Genomic DNA, 17,429 nt, shown 5'->3' on the forward strand with positions numbered 1-17,429 from the left:
ACAGTACATACATCTGTCTTCTCGGTACATCTTAATTAAGTAGTCTTAAACATGTAGAAATATAAAACTTGCTACAAACTTGGTCACACACAGGTGTTAAAAATAAAGAATAAAAATAATAAGAACATCAGTGAGAGATTTTCCACCTTTAGCAGGAGCAGTATATGTTATGTTGTTGTTTTTTTCCACAAACCTTCAGCTTTTGAAAGATTGTGTTAATGCCTTTTTAAAAAGTTTATAGCAAGACGCTTGAAAATATAACAAGGGAAATTAAGAAGAAAGAATAAAATAAAAGTGCATTTCCAAAGACAAAGGATTACATTTTGAGGGGTCATGTCCATTTCCAGATGCCCATACTGTCCTTTCTCTTATAGGGTGGCCTTTATAAGAACATTTGGAGCACATAGATTCTCATTAACTACCCACCTGTGCCTCATAACTGAATTTAGCTCCATCAATGCATCTTTCCCAGTGAAATTAAGTTATTTCCTGTCTTTCTGTCTGTATGTGCAAAGCTCATACCCTGTAAAGGCTTCTAATGGAAACAAGGGAAAGGGCTTCAGGTGAACTTTGGCCTTGCCACACCCAGAGCCGTCGAGCACGAGAAACACTGCTGCCACCAAGCGAACACACAGTACACTTACAGTGAACCGTTTCAATAACGAAGTACCGGGCGCAGAGGTCAATCTGCAGACGGTCCGTCTCTCAGAAGTGGCCTGTTTTTAATAAAATTATGGAAACTATATCATAGGCGTCAAAATATAAATGCGACCCTAGACCACAAAACCAGTCATAAGACGCAGTTTTTTAAAATTGTGATTTATACATCACTTTAAAGCTGAATAAATAAATATCTCGGCATCTCAGAATTATAGTTATTATAATAAGGGCGTGATTTTCAGATTATGACACGTGTCGCTCGGTGTGTTGCTACTAATATAACGTTAAGTTACCCGTGCTACTTATGGTTTTGTGTTCCAGGGTCACATATTCCAAGAAACGTGTCCAAAAATAAGACGGGAGAAATTCTAACTTATGATTTAAAGTTAAAATGTTTACATCAGGTTTAGTTTTTAGAATTCCGTTTTGAAACTTAACCGTTCCACGCAGCTCTCTCCTCGCGCTGTCCCTTTAAGAAATACTCTTCCAAACTGTTCCCGCGTGTTCTCGCGGTTCTTCAGCGCTTGGCAACGTGCACGCTGTGTTCTCATACGGACCAATGAGATCACCGCCAACGAACAAATCCAGCCAATCAGAATCCAGCGTTTGTGCGCACGTTTGAAAATCGGCTTGCTCCTGCCTTGTCTGTTTGTTTCTCAATCTCAACACAAACAAGAGACTGTAACGGTTTATTAAAACTAAAACACGCAAAACCATACAAGACACAGGGAGTTAAGCACAAAGGACGAGAAGTGAATGTATTACGGTAAGTGAAACTGAATGAATGAACCCTGTTGTGTTTGTTAGTAGAGTTTGCACGTGATAAATAATCGAGCTCTGCTGTGTTAGTCTGAAGTGTGGAGCTGCTGTGTGCATGATGCCATCCAGAACTGAAGACTACGAGGTGATGCTCACCATAGGATGCGGATCTTACGGAAAATGCCAGAAAATCAGGAGGAAATCAGATGGAAAGGTCAGTAAAATACAGACTGAACTCTGTTTACATGAACAGGATGGTGTTGTTGTATTGTGCTTTCATATTAGGAGCCTAAATCAATATCAGCAAATTAAAAATTATTTCGATATTTAAGTAACACTTTTTTTTTTAATGTCCTTATTAGACAACAAAATATCAGTTTATATTACGTAGTAGCATTTGTTTTTAGATGCTGTTTGCTGTGACATTTTGTGTTCTAGTGCAATAAACTTCATAGTGAAGTTAGAGTACTGTGAGTTATGCCATTGTCTCCTCCGGCTGGTTAATTTGGACCGTGTCATCTGATCTCCTTAGATTCTGGTTTGGAAAGTGCTGGACTATGGCACCATGGCCGAGGCAGAGAAACAGATGCTGGTGTCTGAGGTCAATTTGCTCCGTGAGCTGAAGCACCCAAATATCGTCCGATACTATGACAGAATTATAGATCGGACGAACACAACATTATATATAGTGATGGAGTACTGTGAGGGTGGAGATCTGGCCAGTCTCATCAACCGATGCATCAAAGACCGGTAAAATTAAGCTTAACTCACCCTTTCACAAATAAATGTCATAATCAGAGCAGAAAGTGGTAAAATATTGTGTTATTAAATGTTGCATGCCTTGCTTAAAATTAATATCTTCCTCAGCATTTATGTCTTGTTCTCCAAAACAAATATCTAAACATTCCTAAATCAAGATACATTTAAGGTGCAAAATGAATGTCTTGTATCTGTGAATGGAGAATGAAAACTTGTTTAAAGACGTATAACATAAGTCCACTTGCAGATATTTCTTTTTTTCATTAACTTAATTTTGATAATTTTTCTTCTCAAGTAAATGTATCTGGATTTAAGAATCTTTAGACATTTGCATTGATAAGATAAAAACTGAGGAAAATACGATAATAGAATATCTAGAAGAAGAAGAATATCACTTTTCTTGCAGTGTGATCAGAAGGTACCATAAAAGTTATTTCCTTATTTCTAGAAGTTGGGAGCAGAGCTATTCAAGCCTCAAGCTATTTTTTGTTAAATAAATTTAAAAGTAATATAGATCTATTAGCAACACTTCAAAGTTTAAAAATACAACTCAATTACATTTAGAGAACACATTGACATATGAATTTATTAGTTTAAATTTTCTTCACTTGGTCTTAACGTCTTAAATTTACCTCCATAAAAACTGCAGAAACCCTGCTACTGTTATTTTGTTGTTTAAAGGGATACTTCACCCCAAAATGAAAATTTTGTCATTAATCACTTACCCGAATGTCGTTCCAAGACCGTAAAAGCTTTGTTCGTCTTCGAAACACAATTCAAGATATTTTGGATGAAAACCGGGAGGCCTGTGACTGTCCTATAGACTGCCAAGTAAATACCAGTGTCAAGGTCCATAAAAGGTATGAAAGTTGTGGTCAGAATACTCCATCTGACATCAGACGTGCAATCTGGGTTATATGAAGCGATGAGAATACTTTTTGTAAGCGAAGAAATCAAAAATAATGACTTTATTCAACAATTCTTTTGTCAGCAGTCTCCTCTGTGTCTCTCCATATCACCGTATGCTGTGTATGCTCTTCTGTATCATCCGCACCACAAGGATGCGCTGTTTCTACATGTATTTAGCTTTGATTTGAAAGAAAACAGTGCATCCTTGTGGTGCGGATGATACAGAAGAGCATATGCAGCATACGGTGATATGAAGAGACACACAGGAGACTGTTGACAAAGGAATTGTTGAATAAAGTCATTATTTTTGATTTCTTCGCTTACAAAAAGTGTTCCTGTTACTTCATATAACCCAGATTGCACGTATGATGGCAGATGGAGTATTCTGACCACGACTTTCATACCTTTTTTGGAGTTTGATGGTTTTATTTATTTGGCAGTCTATGGGACAGTCACAGGCCTCCCGGTTTTCATCCAAAATATCTTAAATTGTGTTCCGAAGACGAACGGAGCTTTTACAGGTTTGGAACGACATGGGGGTAAGTGATTAATGACTAAATTTTCATTTTGGGGTGGAGTATCCCTTTAAGCTGTTTTCCTGCAATGTTTGTTTCTTTTACGTTGTCTTTGCAGACGATACCTGGAAGAAGAATTCATCCTGCGTGTGATGGCACAGTTGTCCCTGGCATTAAAAGAGTGCCATGGTAGAAGTAACGGCAGCAGTACAGTACTGCACCGTGACCTGAAACCTGCAAACATCTTTTTGGATGTCAAACAGAATGTAAAGCTTGGTGATTTTGGTTTAGCTCGGATACTGAACCATGATACAAGCTTTGCCAAAACATTTGTTGGAACTCCATATTACATGTCGCCGGTAAGTGTCCTTTCATCTTTCATTTAAATGTGTTTAAAAGAGAGAAGATAGAGATCACTGGGATTGTGATGAGAGAAAATGGGCACCTATAACTGAAAATGAATTTATTTATTTTTTTTCACTCAGAAATTGCATGTAAATTTCACAAATAATTAAAAAGACATAGCAAGCAACATTTAATTAAACATGAAATTAAGTAGAAAGGCTAAAATATTATTTTCTTGTAAGCTGTACTCGATTAATCTTTATTTGTCAGTTTTTACAGTGTATAACTGAACAGAAATACTAAGCGAATGAACAATTTTAATTACCATTTGACTATTTGTGGTACATAAAGATACATATACAATATATTTTACATACTGCAAAAGTATTTTTAATATTGGGGTAAAATATACATTTAAGTGCATATTTACTGACAGATGTTATTATACACTGATGTTCTGGCATGTTCTGCTTTTTGACCCAACCCTCCTGAAGAACTGGAACGAGTCCAACCTATCTAAACAAGTTTCGAAAAGCAGAGAAACTGTTGTTAAATGATCTTGTCATGGCATGCATAAGTAATTATGTGTGCCATAGCTTCATCATTATATTCTTACCGCCAAGACTTGGCTTTTTCTGTTTTATTCATATTTTCCACCTTTTGTATTCACAGGAACAAATTAACCGCATGTCCTACAATGAAAAATCAGATATATGGTCTTTAGGATGTTTACTTTATGAACTATGTGCTTTATCGTAAGTATACATGTCTTATTGTCCATATATTTTTACTATGATTACACCTCAGTTACGCACAGGCTGGTTGTGTGATTATACGAAATAGTGAAACTTTTTTTTTTTTTTTTTTTTTTTCCAACCCCCATTTACAGCATACAATCAAACAGAACTGGCTGGAAAAATCAGAGAAGGGAAGTTCAGAAGAATCCCATACAGATACTCTAATGATCTGAACACAATTCTTTCAAAAATGCTCAACTTAAAGGTAAAGTCATTTTTGTCAGAAGAACCATGAGTTTGTATTTATTTATTTCTAGATCTTGTGTCAGAAGGCCAAAGTCAAAGTGAATTTGACTGACCAAAATTAACTGATTAAACGCTTGCTGAATAGTCATTGTTGGTCCGCTGCATGACAGCGTAGTGAAAATAAGGAATTGTAAGATTTGAATTGAACATTCAATATAGCAAGCCTGACAAAAAGTTCAACATTGTCTTGTGTGCTGTTTTGTCACACTGTGTCTGGCTGTTTTGTTAGGACTATCTGAGGCCCTCTGTGGAGTCCATTCTGCAGAACAGCTTGATCTCGGGCTGTGTAGCCCAGGAGCAGAAGAGGCTTCAGGAGAAGCAGAGGCGCAGATCAGAAGACGCAGAGCAGCCCAAACATCCAGAGCCGTCGCTTCTAGCAGAGCTGCGGCTGAAGGAGCAGATTCTACGTGAGCGTGAACAGACCCTCAAAGAGCGAGAGCAGAGACTAGAGCGTAAGTCTACTCTGTTTTATTAGGCCTCTTCACACCTGGAACTAACATCTGCCTCCAATCACAGCTGGTCGGGTGATAAACATTGAGATACTTAACCCCAGATGAAAATACGGTTTTACAAATAAATAGGGATCATTTCAAAAATTCGATAAAAAACATCAGTTGTCATCATTCTAAAACCTATAATGCTTTAGTTAATCTTCGAAACACAAATGATGTGGTTAACCATGCTTTCTTAACATCTGAAAACAAACTTCAGCTTCGGTTCTTGTTTGTCAAACAAATACATTTGATCTTCTGTTTATCAAATCTGATGTGCTCTATGTATGTGCATTGATGAATTTTTATAAGTCTAAATGAATTCTGTTATTAAATAAAGTAATAGTGTTTCTTCAGAAGACTGTGATAGTTTACTCTCACGGTGTGTTTCACCAGATTGTGGTTTCAATGGGCCTGAAATCTTTCCAGGTTTCATTAAAAAATAATCTTCATTTGTGTTATGAAGTTAAACAAAAGTCTTATGGGTTTGGAATGATATGACAATGAGTAAATTATGTCAGAATTATCATTTTAGGTGAACTAACCCTTTAAACGCTTTCTCCCCCAGAAAGGGAACAGGAGCTGTGTGTCCGAGAGCAGCAATCAAATGAAAAGCTGGCCAGGTAAATAAATAGCCTTCTTTGCTGAACTGGTCATATATGAATACATTAAACATTAGTCATGTGCTGCACAACTAGCTGCAGCTACTGAGCACTTGTTCACGTAAGGTAATGTTAGTAATATGTCGTTGTAATTGTTCTCGGACAGAGCTGAGAGCTTGTTGAAGGCTTATAATTTGATCCGGCAGCAGAGGGCACTGTCTCTACTCAGTGCCAGTGACACAGGTATGAAACCGTTTTTCTATATAAAAAATTAATGCTGTTTAGATGATTGAGCATGTATTGTTTTTGTCTTATTTCAGTGCTTTCAGTGTAATTTCAATGCTCAGTGTTAGTGCCTGGTATTTGTTTATATATGCTACTTGTCAAACGTTTAGAATAACGTGTAACAGCATTACATAATTTAATTACAAAATAAATGTAACTTAAATCTGTTACATTTACTGAGAAAAAAGTGTAATTAAATTAGTTACTTATGAAAATGCTAACAATTACAAAAGGGGCTACATCTGAATAATTTCACACATAAACACACATATATATATATATATATATTTAATTGGTTTCTTTCCCAAATTGCATTGAACGCTCTAAAATGAGAAACACCAATATTTCAGTAGTTTAAGACACAAAATAAGACATGCTTATTCGATAACTGTTTTATTTCTTATTTATGTTTAGGTATATTTTTAAGATTAACTTTTTTTTTTTTTTTTTTTTTTTTTCAGTGTTTCTTGTCATAGCTATGTAAAAAAAAAAATCAAAAATGGTATTAAAGCTATTAAACTATTTCTTGTTATGACTTTAAATCTGTATTTAACATCAGAACAATCTCAAACTAAAAAGAGGTGCTAAAGTCTGATTTGTGTTGGCTGTGCGTTAAAATTTAATTATAATAATCTCCGTTCAAGTGATGAAAGATTTTGAAAGTCTGACAGTAATGAGGCTAACAAACAACACTTGTGAAGGCTGAGGAGGGCAGTGTGCAGCAACAAGGAAAGCATGACTGAATTTAGTCTTTTTAGCCAACATGATCTGGGTTCAGATCCTTAATGAAAGAAAATACTTGTATATGTTCACTTTAAAAGCATGAGAATGACATAATTCTGTTTTTGACAGAGAATGAAGAGAACGTCTCTCCGGGAAAGAAGAGGGTTCACTTTGCAGGAGATGGCAAGGAGAACAGCCGACCTGAGAGCAGACTGGTCACTAAACCTCAAGAACACTGTCTTGTGAAGAGGCATCAGTGGGCTAACATGCGTATACAGGCTCTTGGTGAAGAAGAAAAGATTTATTCACCAAAGAATAGAGAAATGCAGGGCATCCGCTAACCATGAACCACAATTTACTACTGAAAGTGGTGCATTAGTCTGATCAAGAGTTGTTGTTTTTTTTAATATTGTGTATATTAGGAAATAAGATTTCTGCTTTTATTTATTTGCTGGAGAGTTTGTACAGTACAGTGGAACAACACTTCATTTTTGGTCATCACACTGGATTATTTTATCAAAGATAATGTGTTGTATTGTCATTTTATAGATGTTTTATTACTGGGATTAATGTTTTATTTGGATGTACTGTTTTATTGAAATAAAGGGTTGATAATATTATCTGTTTTATTTTTATTAATTGAAGCTGAAAATAATGGCTGTTTTGGGCTTCATAAGCGTAATAATCAGCATTTCAGGTTTGCACACGTACATCACACATACATTTTCTTTTGCATGTGTGTTTGCTCATCTGTAATACATCTATAGGACGTTTCCTATCAGATGTCAAATAGAGGTATCAAAAGATGCTTTCCAGATCAAGAGATCTTTAACAGATTTCTTGCAGATGTATGTGTGTGTTATCACGGCTCGAGGGATACTCTGGCCTTGTCCAAAACCCACACTCGCGGTCTTGGCCACTTGAGATGAAAGATGTCAGTTTTACATAAACATCTGTTTGACATCTAGAAGTGAACGTCCTATAGACGCATTGCAGATGATCAAACACACACAAAAAAAAACGTCTTGCAGATGTAAAAGCAGCCGTCAAATAAACGTCCGTGATGTACGTGTGCCATCAGGGCAGTGTGGGTATTTGGACAAGGGGTCTAAATCATAGACTGGTCTGAATGTAATAATGCGGTTCTTCGCCTTTCCTGAAATGAGTTAAATTTTCCTCGATCCCAAGCGTTCAGCCAATCGCAGGCGGGTGTGGGCGTGGCCTGACGCTGAGCGTGTTCCGTGTGGAAAGTTCGCCGGTCCGGGTGCAAAGTTTCAGCCGTCTGCAGACGGGAGACAGAAGACGAGCACCATAACCGGATCAGAGAGTCGCTCACCGTCTGCCGGCTTGAACGAGTTCAGTTATGAGCTATTAACCCGAAGCGGTATCGTGTTCGTGTACAGCTTTGTTCGTCTCGCGGCGGAATCATGGCCTGCGCGCCGAACCGGGTCCGCCTGCTCTGCATGCTGTCGCTCACCTTCGGCTTTTTCATCGTGGAGGTGGTGGTGAGCCGGGTCACGTCTTCTCTAGCGATGCTGTCGGACTCCTTTCATATGCTGTCGGACGTGATCGCGCTGGTCGTTGCGCTGGTGGCGGTGCGTTTCGCGGAGCAGACCCAGTCTACCAACAAAAACACGTTCGGCTGGATCCGGGCCGAGGTGATGGGCGCGCTGGTCAACGCCGTGTTCCTCACCGCGCTCTGCTTCACCATCATCCTGGAGGCCATCGAGCGCTTCACGGAGCCCCATGAGATCGAGAAGCCCGAGGTGGTGATCGGGGTGGGGGCTGCGGGGCTGCTGGTCAACCTGTTTGGGCTCTGTCTCTTTCACGGGCACGCCGGAGGCGGCGGACACGGCCATTCCCACGGAGGACACGGCCACAGCCACGGGGGGCACAAGAAACACAAGAACGGGAAGGTGCGCCGGTGTGAGACGCTGGAGGATAGTCGGTCCGCGGGCGAGGAGACCAATAATCTGGTGGGGAATCAGAACAACAGCCCTAATGGCGTTAATCCGGACAGGACCACCGCCGGTAAATCGGGTTTGTGTCATTAAAACTTATTCATATGGTCACTAGATATTATAGATATTCTTAATTATACAGAACAAGCGGGATCGGGTTTGTATTAATCAGATTCAAGTAGGATGATGTAGTTACGGGTGTAACTGGAGAAACGTGTGCAAAACTTACTTCGCTGGGCATGTTTGTTAATATGCAACCACTGGCAACAAACTCATTGAGCTCGAGCGATTGTTCACCCCAAAAATGAATTCTTTCATCTTTAATGCCACCCTCATGTCATTTCAAACCTGTATGACTTTGTTTTGTGGAACATAAATGAAGATATTTTGAGAAATGTCTCCGTGGGGGTTTTGTCCTTACAGTAGAAGTCAGTGGTAGCCTGAGCAGCTCAAGAAGTGGTCAAAACTCTTCCTAAACCAGCCCGAAGACCAGCACTAACTAGTCAACCAGCTTAGGATACTAAATTTACTATTTTGTTTTACTAAATTAAAAAAAACTATAGTTACAAGGTTTCTGCTAACATACTATTTCTACAGTCGAATTATGGTGGTTTTGTATTAGCTGTCACTGTGATTATTATTATTTTTGTTTGTTGTGTTTTATAGATAAATGCAGAGATCGGTAGCTAGGTACTTTATGAAGACCGTGTAGGAATTTGGGGTCACAAAGCTGTTGGACCTGATCACTGTATCATGCTGATCGTAGCTCTGGTAACGGTTCTGGGCTTTGTTTGGGGACTGTCAGAAATAGCCTTCAATCTAAGACACGTAGGTGATCAGCTAACAGTGGAGTTTCTTAACCCCTTAAGTGCCAACCCCCATTTTTGAACGTGAATGTGAAAATGCACTATCCAAACTTAAATTGTTATAATTCATGATTACAGACTTATGGTTGGATTTTTTTTTTTTTTTTAAAGACAATCTGCAGATCATTGAAGAAGTGAAATCATTTCAAAATATTAAGGTATAGAAGTTTAAATTTACTTTAAAGACAATGCACTGTACCATTTTTTAAATTTTATATAAACTAAATATTTTTCAAAATATTTTTGAATCCAAAATTGCTATAAAATTAAAGCCTTATGTCTAAATAAGTTATGTTCCAAATCTGAAGTTGATATAATGATAATTGAGGTTCCTTTGAGATTTTCTTTTGGGTGTTATCCACCTTTTTCTTGACGTAAAAATGGGTGCCGCCATTTGTAAATTCTATGGGTCTAGCTTCCGGTCTCATTTGCGTCCAGCTATTTTTAGCTGTACAAAACAGTTCGTTTTGGTGCTTGATATTGACAATAACTGACATTGACATTTAACAGACAGAGCCGTGGATCACTGACAAGTTACGCAATATCGCGTTCATTATCGAAGATGAATCGCCTTCGATAATCAACACGATATTGCGTAGCTTGTCAGTGATCTACGGCTCTGTCTATTAAATGCCTCTCCATTTGAAAGCAGGTGATGGCGATTTAGCGCAATCACGGAACCAGATTTACTGACTAGATGCGCATAATCATATCGTTAGATATATTGCCCAGCCCTAGGCCTATCATATTATTTTAATCTGTTATCTTAATTAAGAACACACTGGTTTGTACTGTAAATAGTTTTACCGTTTATTGGCTTACTTCCGCGTTGAGGAAAAAGGTGGATACCACATTTGAACACACTGCAGAGGCTAACTACGCCTACACCAACAGCCAACTATCGCATACGTTCTGTGCCTGCATTTTAGGAAATAGGCTAGCTATCTGTACCAGCAGGTGGCAGTAGTCTGTATTCATTATTCAAAAAGGGAAACCAGAAGTAGAACTGCGGATATACAAACTGTAAATTAGGGCTGCATGATATATCGTTTCAGCATCGATATCGCGATGTGCACATCCGCAATAGTCTCATCGCAGGATGTGCGATGTTAACTATACTGAGTGTTATTTATATACTGATCGTTTACTCACACAACATGTCTACAGCAGACGCCACAGTTGTGTCGTGCTGCCCCGCACCGCTAAATTCTGTCTACTGTACACTGGACGCGACAAAGAGTCCGTTGCAAATTATTTTAACTTTGTGTCAGTATGTCATAAATAGAACATGGCATCAGTTTACTGTCGGGGATTTGTCGCGCTGCATCCAGTGTAGACAGCATCACTGATTATAATGGGTTTTATAGTATTTTGTCGCGTGTCACCGCACCACTCGCGTCCGGTGTTGTGCCGAATTCTGCACCCCTGCAAGATTCTGCACCCCTCGTTGAAGTCGCTACCTGATTGCCTAATCCTAACCCCTCCCCCACACCTACTCCTAAACCTACCAATACTAGGGAGTGCATAATCTGGCAGGGTGCAAATTTCGGCACTACAGTATTCTGTAGTTCTGTCAATTTATGCTACCCTGTCAGATTTTGCTACATTACATTAAAACAGTGGGTAGTACAATTCGACCACGAAAACAGTAATGCAAATACAGTAATCATGTGTTATATTTGCGGTTGTAGCTGGAAGGGATACAGCTACAGAAAACCAATCTTTTTCTACCTATTAGATTGTATTTTATTAAAGTCTACACCTACCCCAACACTAAACCTACCGTTACAGTAATGCATATATATTAAATATTGTTGTTCAGCATGAGAAAAAGGATGCAATATTGATGTGCATGTGCGCAGGTAGGATAAAATGTCAGGACACTGGTGTAGACACGGTAAGTGTCATGCAGATGCACGTGAACACTGAATTCCGTTTACTTCCGTGTCTATTTGTGTCTGAAATGACACATGCACGCAAAATTATGTCAAAATGCATGTCTCTGGAAGTATCCTTGTAAACACAGTTGCTTATGGCTTAGGTGAAGGTAAACAATTGAGAAAGAAAATGGATGTGTAACAGTATATTCCCAGCAGTTTAATGTTCCTGAGGCTTTCTGTGTCATGAATGTTAATCAAACAAAACACAGAGAAAAATCACTTTCATAGCTTTAACCCAGATTTATTAGATTTAATTCATACAGCGAAGACTATGCAGTGTTATTTTACATTTGATTATTCAATTTCAGTACCTGAATATTGTTAGACTTACCTAAAAAATATAATATAGCACTGTTTATTTAATTTGTGTCATTGTTATTATATTTATCTATGCTTGTAACTTATTTTCTATGCTGATTTCTACAAAATAAGCCCCAATCATTGATTTAAAAAAAAAAAAAAAAATCCAAATAGAGCAATTCAAGTCATCTGGTGTTTTTTTTTGTTGTTTGTTTTTTTTTTCATATCGCAATATATATCGCACCTCTGTGGATCCTCTTTAAAGGGGACTTTTAAGACTTTAAAGAGCAGGAAATGACTGCAGCGTGTGCTTAAAATAAACAATGTTATTGTGCGATGGTGTAGATGTTAATGTAGTTACTGTTGCAGTTACTGTTATCATTCTTGGTGTGAACAATCCTATACTTTCTGCTGTGGAATACTGTTTTTGTCTATGGAATGAAAGTCAGTGGTGTTGATCTGGGTCTCCATCAGCATTAATTATATTGGTAACATAAACATTCTTCTAAATCTCTTCCTTTGTGTTCCACAGAATTTTACTAAATATCAGCACAAATTTAAAAGCTGGTCTGGAACAGAGTATGTTAGTTTCCCCTCGTCTCTCAAAGTGTTCTGTAATTGCTCCTCCAGCTACAAATTTCTGTTCTCCACTTGGTCCCTGCTAGTTGGCATGAGACACTCTTTAAGCCAGAGAAACACGGCCTTTCAAAAAAAAAAAAACACTCACTCCAGTAAAAAAAAATGTAACTCCACACCACATTCCACTTGGCACTGCTCCCATACTGTTATCTGGAATGCTGTGAATACAAGCAAGTTGTACAAATAGTGAAACATTCCAGTGCTTTTATACACCCACATTTCCTCAAATTTGTTACAAATTTCCTCAGAAGTTGAAAAGTTTGTCTTTCCGAGGTAAATGGAGGAAAGTATAACTGCTGATTAATTTCAATTCAAATCTACAAACTGCTGTTCTGTGCAGATTTCTTTGGAATTTTCATGCTTGCTTGCTTGCTTTCTCCTCTGTAGAGATGTGTCACAGTGACAGCCTGGATTTGCAGATTAACGGCAGCGCTCCGTACGAAGAGCTCGAGAATGGACACGACTCGGCATCCCAGCTCAACATGCGGGGTGTTTTCCTGCACGTGCTGGGCGACGCTCTCGGCTCGGTTATCGTGGTAATCAACGCCATCATCTTCATACTGGTATGGAACCCATGCAAGCCGGGCGAAGTCTGTGAGAACCCTTGTGTGGGCCAGCATTGCGCAGACCATTCACTCAATAACAGCAGTGAAGTAACTGAGGGCGCCAAAATAGCAGGACCCTGTTGGGTACTTTATCTTGACCCCACGCTCTGCGTCATTATGGTCTGTATCCTCCTCTACACCACATACCCACTGTTGAAGGAATCTGCACTTATCCTGCTACAGACCGTGCCAAAGCAGATCGACATGCATCAGCTCAACGCTCGCCTGCGGAAACTGGAGGGCGTGTTGGCAGTGCACGAGCTGCACATCTGGCAGCTGGCGGGCAGTCGCATAATCGCCACTGCGCATATCAAATGCCACGACCCCACATCCTACATGGACGTAGCCAAGCGTATCAAGGACTTTTTCCACGATGAGGGCATCCACGCTACAACCATTCAACCGGAATTCGTAACGATGAACTCTGATTCTCGCACTTCACTCTGCGAGCTCTCCTGTAGAACGCAGTGTGCACCGAAGCTCTGCTGTGGCGCCGCTGATGCTGTAAAGCCTCCTGATGAAGCTGTAGATGCGAAGATATCGTGTGAAGCCAAAACCCCAACTGTAACCAGTACTTCTGCTACATCTCTGGAGATCATCAGCGAGTCTGTGGAGGAAACAAGCAGGCCAGAATCCATTGTGATCATGACTAGGGAGGTGGAATCATCATTGTGAGCGAGAAGCAGGATAGACACAGAACATTCGGTTCTGTTAAGGGTACCAATGTGTATTGGATCAGCTGACTGATTTCTGCCATGCTGTGAGAAGAACTGAGCCCAAACACACTCATGATAACACACATACACCACACAGTCCTATATCTCAGATACCACACCAACATACAGACAATATAAATAGGCTGGAGAGCAAGGCTGGCCTCCTCTGCATGTGTGTTTACCGCATCGTCTGATTGGTGTGTCCGTGCCAAAGCTTCTCTTCATATGGGACATTAGACATTTGTGTCCTTTCTGTGGATGTAATGCAATGACAAGCAATTTTAATGTTCAGCTGCTGGACCAAGTAGAAATGTCTAGACCAGTTTTTTCTACTCATGTTTTTTCTGTTTTGTTTTCTTCACACTTTGTTTTCTTAGTCATATTCAAAATTTCAATTTTCTGAGAGCTGTAATAATTTATGTACTTAAGTTATTGGTAATTAAGTTTTTTTTTTTTTTTTTTTTAATAGCTTTTTATAAGATTAGTTGATATGATATTAGAGGTTTAGAAAAAAAAAGTTTTTTTTTTCTTTCACAACAAATGATCTATGCTTTAACCGAGAGTATTTTTAGATGAAGTTTTCAAAGATTGCTATTCAATCTTTCACTTTTTTTTTTTAGATGATCTCTTTTATTAGACATCAGAAGATGTGTTGACAGTACTTCACCATGCCTATAATTCAAACTGCTGTGTTATAGCACTGAATCTAGTCAGTGTAGGAACTAGACAAACCTTCTCTTATTGTATATATATATATATATATATATATATATATATATATATATATATATATATATATATATATATATGTATATATATAAAAGCTGATACCTTGTTTTTTCTGTTGTTGTCAATCAAAAAAGGTGAAAATGCTGTAAAAAAAAAAATGTATGTGTGTGTGTGTGTGTGTATATATATATACATACATATACATAAATACATACTGCTGGAGGATGACATGTTTTGTCAATGCTGTCATAAAAGTGAAGGGGCCTCCTCAGATTTGTGGAAAACATTCATTTGTGCATGACCAAATATACTTGTGGTTATATGGAAAGCTTTTAGAAACCAAGCAAAATTTGTAAACCAAAAGACAAGGGAGTTGCTTTCTGAAATACACCGAAGTAGATTTGGGTTGAACACATCATTTGGAGTGTCGCGCAATCTACTCCGTGGCCTTCATTGGGGAAAAACATATGATATCCACTCTTCACAACATTATTTATATCTGCAAACTTTAGCATTTGGTGAAAATATGCAATTTATGTAAAACAGAAATACTACTAGTCTTTATTATTAGTCGTTTGGTGAATTTTTTAGAAATCTGTAGAGGAAAGACGAGCTTACAGTATAAATGTGCTGACGGAGTGTTTGTATCACTGAGGATTTTAAAAGTACCATGCCAGCGGAAATGTTTTTTTGATATATTACTGTCAAATGTGTCATTGTGAATTAAACATGCTTGTTTGGTACTGTTCAATTAATGTCTGTTTTGTCACTTTTTTTAGGGAAGCTGACTGAGTTGAGGTTTTGATTTGACCAAGTAATGAATAGAATAGGATACCTGAACACCGTACAATGAGTAGAAAAGCTCTATGAAGATTATAAATCAGGCCAAGTCATCTTTAAAAGCTGGCCAAGATGAAACATGTAAATGCTAAAGAGCAGCGGTCTCAGTATATATCCCTGGGGGACATCAGACTTCATTTCAGTTTCAGCCTTAACTCCACCAAGAGATACAAAGTGAAAACAATTAGAGATAAAACTATTTTAGAACAAAGACATTCTAATGCGGATCACATTTAGTAAACAGAAATTATCAGCTTAGAAGTCAATTCAATATGTAACCAATAAATGTTTTGTTTGCTTCAAACAAAGAGCAGATGAATCCAGAAATAGATTATACCAATATGGTGTAATGTGAATTTATAAAACTTATAGTATGTAACAGGGAATGCACCAGTTATTGAGTTAACAAAAAATAAATGAAATTTGTTTAAATTACAGTGTTAATTTTACCCTTCACAATTAGTTATTTTGACCCTTCCACGTTGAGTACATGAAGTAAACTTAAATTTAAAGTAAAAATAAAATGAATAACAAATAAATTTAGAGTAGAGGTTTTACCCTTCACAATTAATTATTTTGACCCTTCCACGTTGAGTACATGAAGTAAACTTAAATTTAAAGTAAAAATAAAATGAATAACAAATAAATTGTATTACATTGTAGTTTAACAACATTCAGCAATGCAGAATGACTTGCTTATTCTGGAGTTCTTGCATCATTCCCTTGACAATTCAACTCAGTTACTGTCAGATGCACTATGACTCATTTATTCTCCAGTTGGTAAATGTATAGCAATATTAACATTTCAAACAAGACTTCAGTCTGGCTTGATTCTGTCATTTTTTGCTATAACTGCTGACAACTCTACCTCTGCTACAAAAAACCTTGCCATCTGCAAACAATGGACAGTTGGATGGTGGAAGATGTTTGGCTAAGTGTTCTAGTTTTTAGGAATAGTGACCATTCAACTAAAAATTACATTTTTTGCTAAAACAGTTTCTATGAAAAAGTCTGTGTGCTGTATATCTATCTTGACATTACATTCCAGCTTAAAAAAAAAAAAAAAGAAAAGTTTTTGTTTCTACAATGGTGTTTCAGTGGGCCACAAACGTTCATTGTATTTTGAACATAATATCCTTGAAATGGAAAGATAAATAGTATTGGCTAATTTTTAATAACTTTAAAGACAAATACCAGATAACGCCTAAGGTCTGTGGTTGAAGAGCCTTTCAACACAACTCTAGTTTGAGGAAATGTGGCTGAAAGATAAAAGACAGAGACTCCATTCAGCCAGTTATTGCAGAACTTTTAGTCATGATGGAAACTAGCTATGGCTCAATTAAAAGAAAAAAGGAGAGAGAAAGAAAGGTATTTCCATTTCATGAAAGCCACATGCAGCCTGTTAATTAATCCCACACAGCAGCACTCTGGCTCATCAAAGCCGTCACATGACTCTGCAGTCTAACCGAGAGGTTCAGCAAAAGCCTGCTTTCATAATGACCCAGCACCTGTTTCCCTGCCAAAAGATTCACATTAACCCTATAAAACAATCTCCTTCAATGTAAAACCTCCTTCAGTGTGAGGAACAGTCAAAATCTTCCTAAATATTACACAAGAAGCTAAATATCCATTTAAAGACTATTCAGAGTATGCAGTCATATTCCAATATACTCCAAATATGGAGTATGTATCTTTATTTTAGGTTAATCATTCAGAAAAAAGACCTTTATAAGAGCTATATG

At 37.9% G+C, this 17,429-nt stretch overlaps 2 protein-coding genes across 3 annotated transcripts; both read left to right on the forward strand.

The window, feature by feature from the left end:
• Positions 1 to 1,223: 1,223 nt before the first annotated feature.
• Positions 1,224 to 7,708, forward strand: nek2 (NIMA-related kinase 2). Its single transcript, XM_042747465.1, has 10 exons — positions 1,224 to 1,426; positions 1,510 to 1,633; positions 1,952 to 2,169; positions 3,721 to 3,961; positions 4,620 to 4,702; positions 4,823 to 4,949; positions 5,220 to 5,442; positions 6,050 to 6,104; positions 6,250 to 6,326; positions 7,221 to 7,708. The coding sequence occupies exons 2-10, from the start codon at positions 1,535 to 1,537 to the stop codon at positions 7,430 to 7,432; spliced, it is 1,335 nt and encodes a 444-aa protein (XP_042603399.1). The 5' UTR covers positions 1,224 to 1,426; positions 1,510 to 1,534; the 3' UTR covers positions 7,433 to 7,708.
• Positions 7,709 to 8,294: 586 nt separating this feature from the next.
• Positions 8,295 to 14,870, forward strand: slc30a1a (solute carrier family 30 member 1a). Of its 2 annotated transcripts, none has more exons than XM_042746487.1 (2): positions 8,295 to 9,131; positions 13,185 to 14,870. In XM_042746487.1, the coding sequence occupies exons 1-2, from the start codon at positions 8,519 to 8,521 to the stop codon at positions 14,075 to 14,077; spliced, it is 1,506 nt and encodes a 501-aa protein (XP_042602421.1). In that variant the 5' UTR covers positions 8,295 to 8,518; the 3' UTR covers positions 14,078 to 14,870. The 2 variants fall into 2 exon arrangements, with proteins under 2 accessions (XP_042602421.1, XP_018981651.2); XM_019126106.2 differs by having other exon boundaries at positions 8,297 to 9,122.
• The last annotated feature ends 2,559 nt before the right edge of the window (positions 14,871 to 17,429 follow it).

The sequence above is a fragment of the Cyprinus carpio genome, chromosome B20, assembly GCF_018340385.1.
Source record: "Cyprinus carpio isolate SPL01 chromosome B20, ASM1834038v1, whole genome shotgun sequence".
In the NCBI taxonomy this organism is placed as follows: Eukaryota; Metazoa; Chordata; class Actinopteri; order Cypriniformes; family Cyprinidae; genus Cyprinus; species Cyprinus carpio.

What these genes read in the sequence shown, in the direction of transcription:
- nek2 (XM_042747465.1), top strand. Translation starts at nt 1,535, where the DNA reads ATGATGCCATCCAGAACTGAAGACTACGAGGTGATGCTCACCATAGGA. An exon ending in TATGAACTATGTGCTTTATC is followed by an intron (nt 4,703 to 4,822) that starts GTAAGTATACAT and finishes TTTTTTTTTCCA; the next exon opens with ACCCCCATTTACAGCATACA. An exon ending in CAAAAATGCTCAACTTAAAG is followed by an intron (nt 4,950 to 5,219) that starts GTAAAGTCATTT and finishes CTGTTTTGTTAG; the next exon opens with GACTATCTGAGGCCCTCTGT.
- slc30a1a (XM_042746487.1), top strand. Translation starts at nt 8,519, where the DNA reads ATGGCCTGCGCGCCGAACCGGGTCCGCCTGCTCTGCATGCTGTCGCTC. An exon ending in GACCACCGCCGGTAAATCGG is followed by an intron (nt 9,132 to 13,184) that starts GTTTGTGTCATT and finishes TCTCCTCTGTAG; the next exon opens with AGATGTGTCACAGTGACAGC.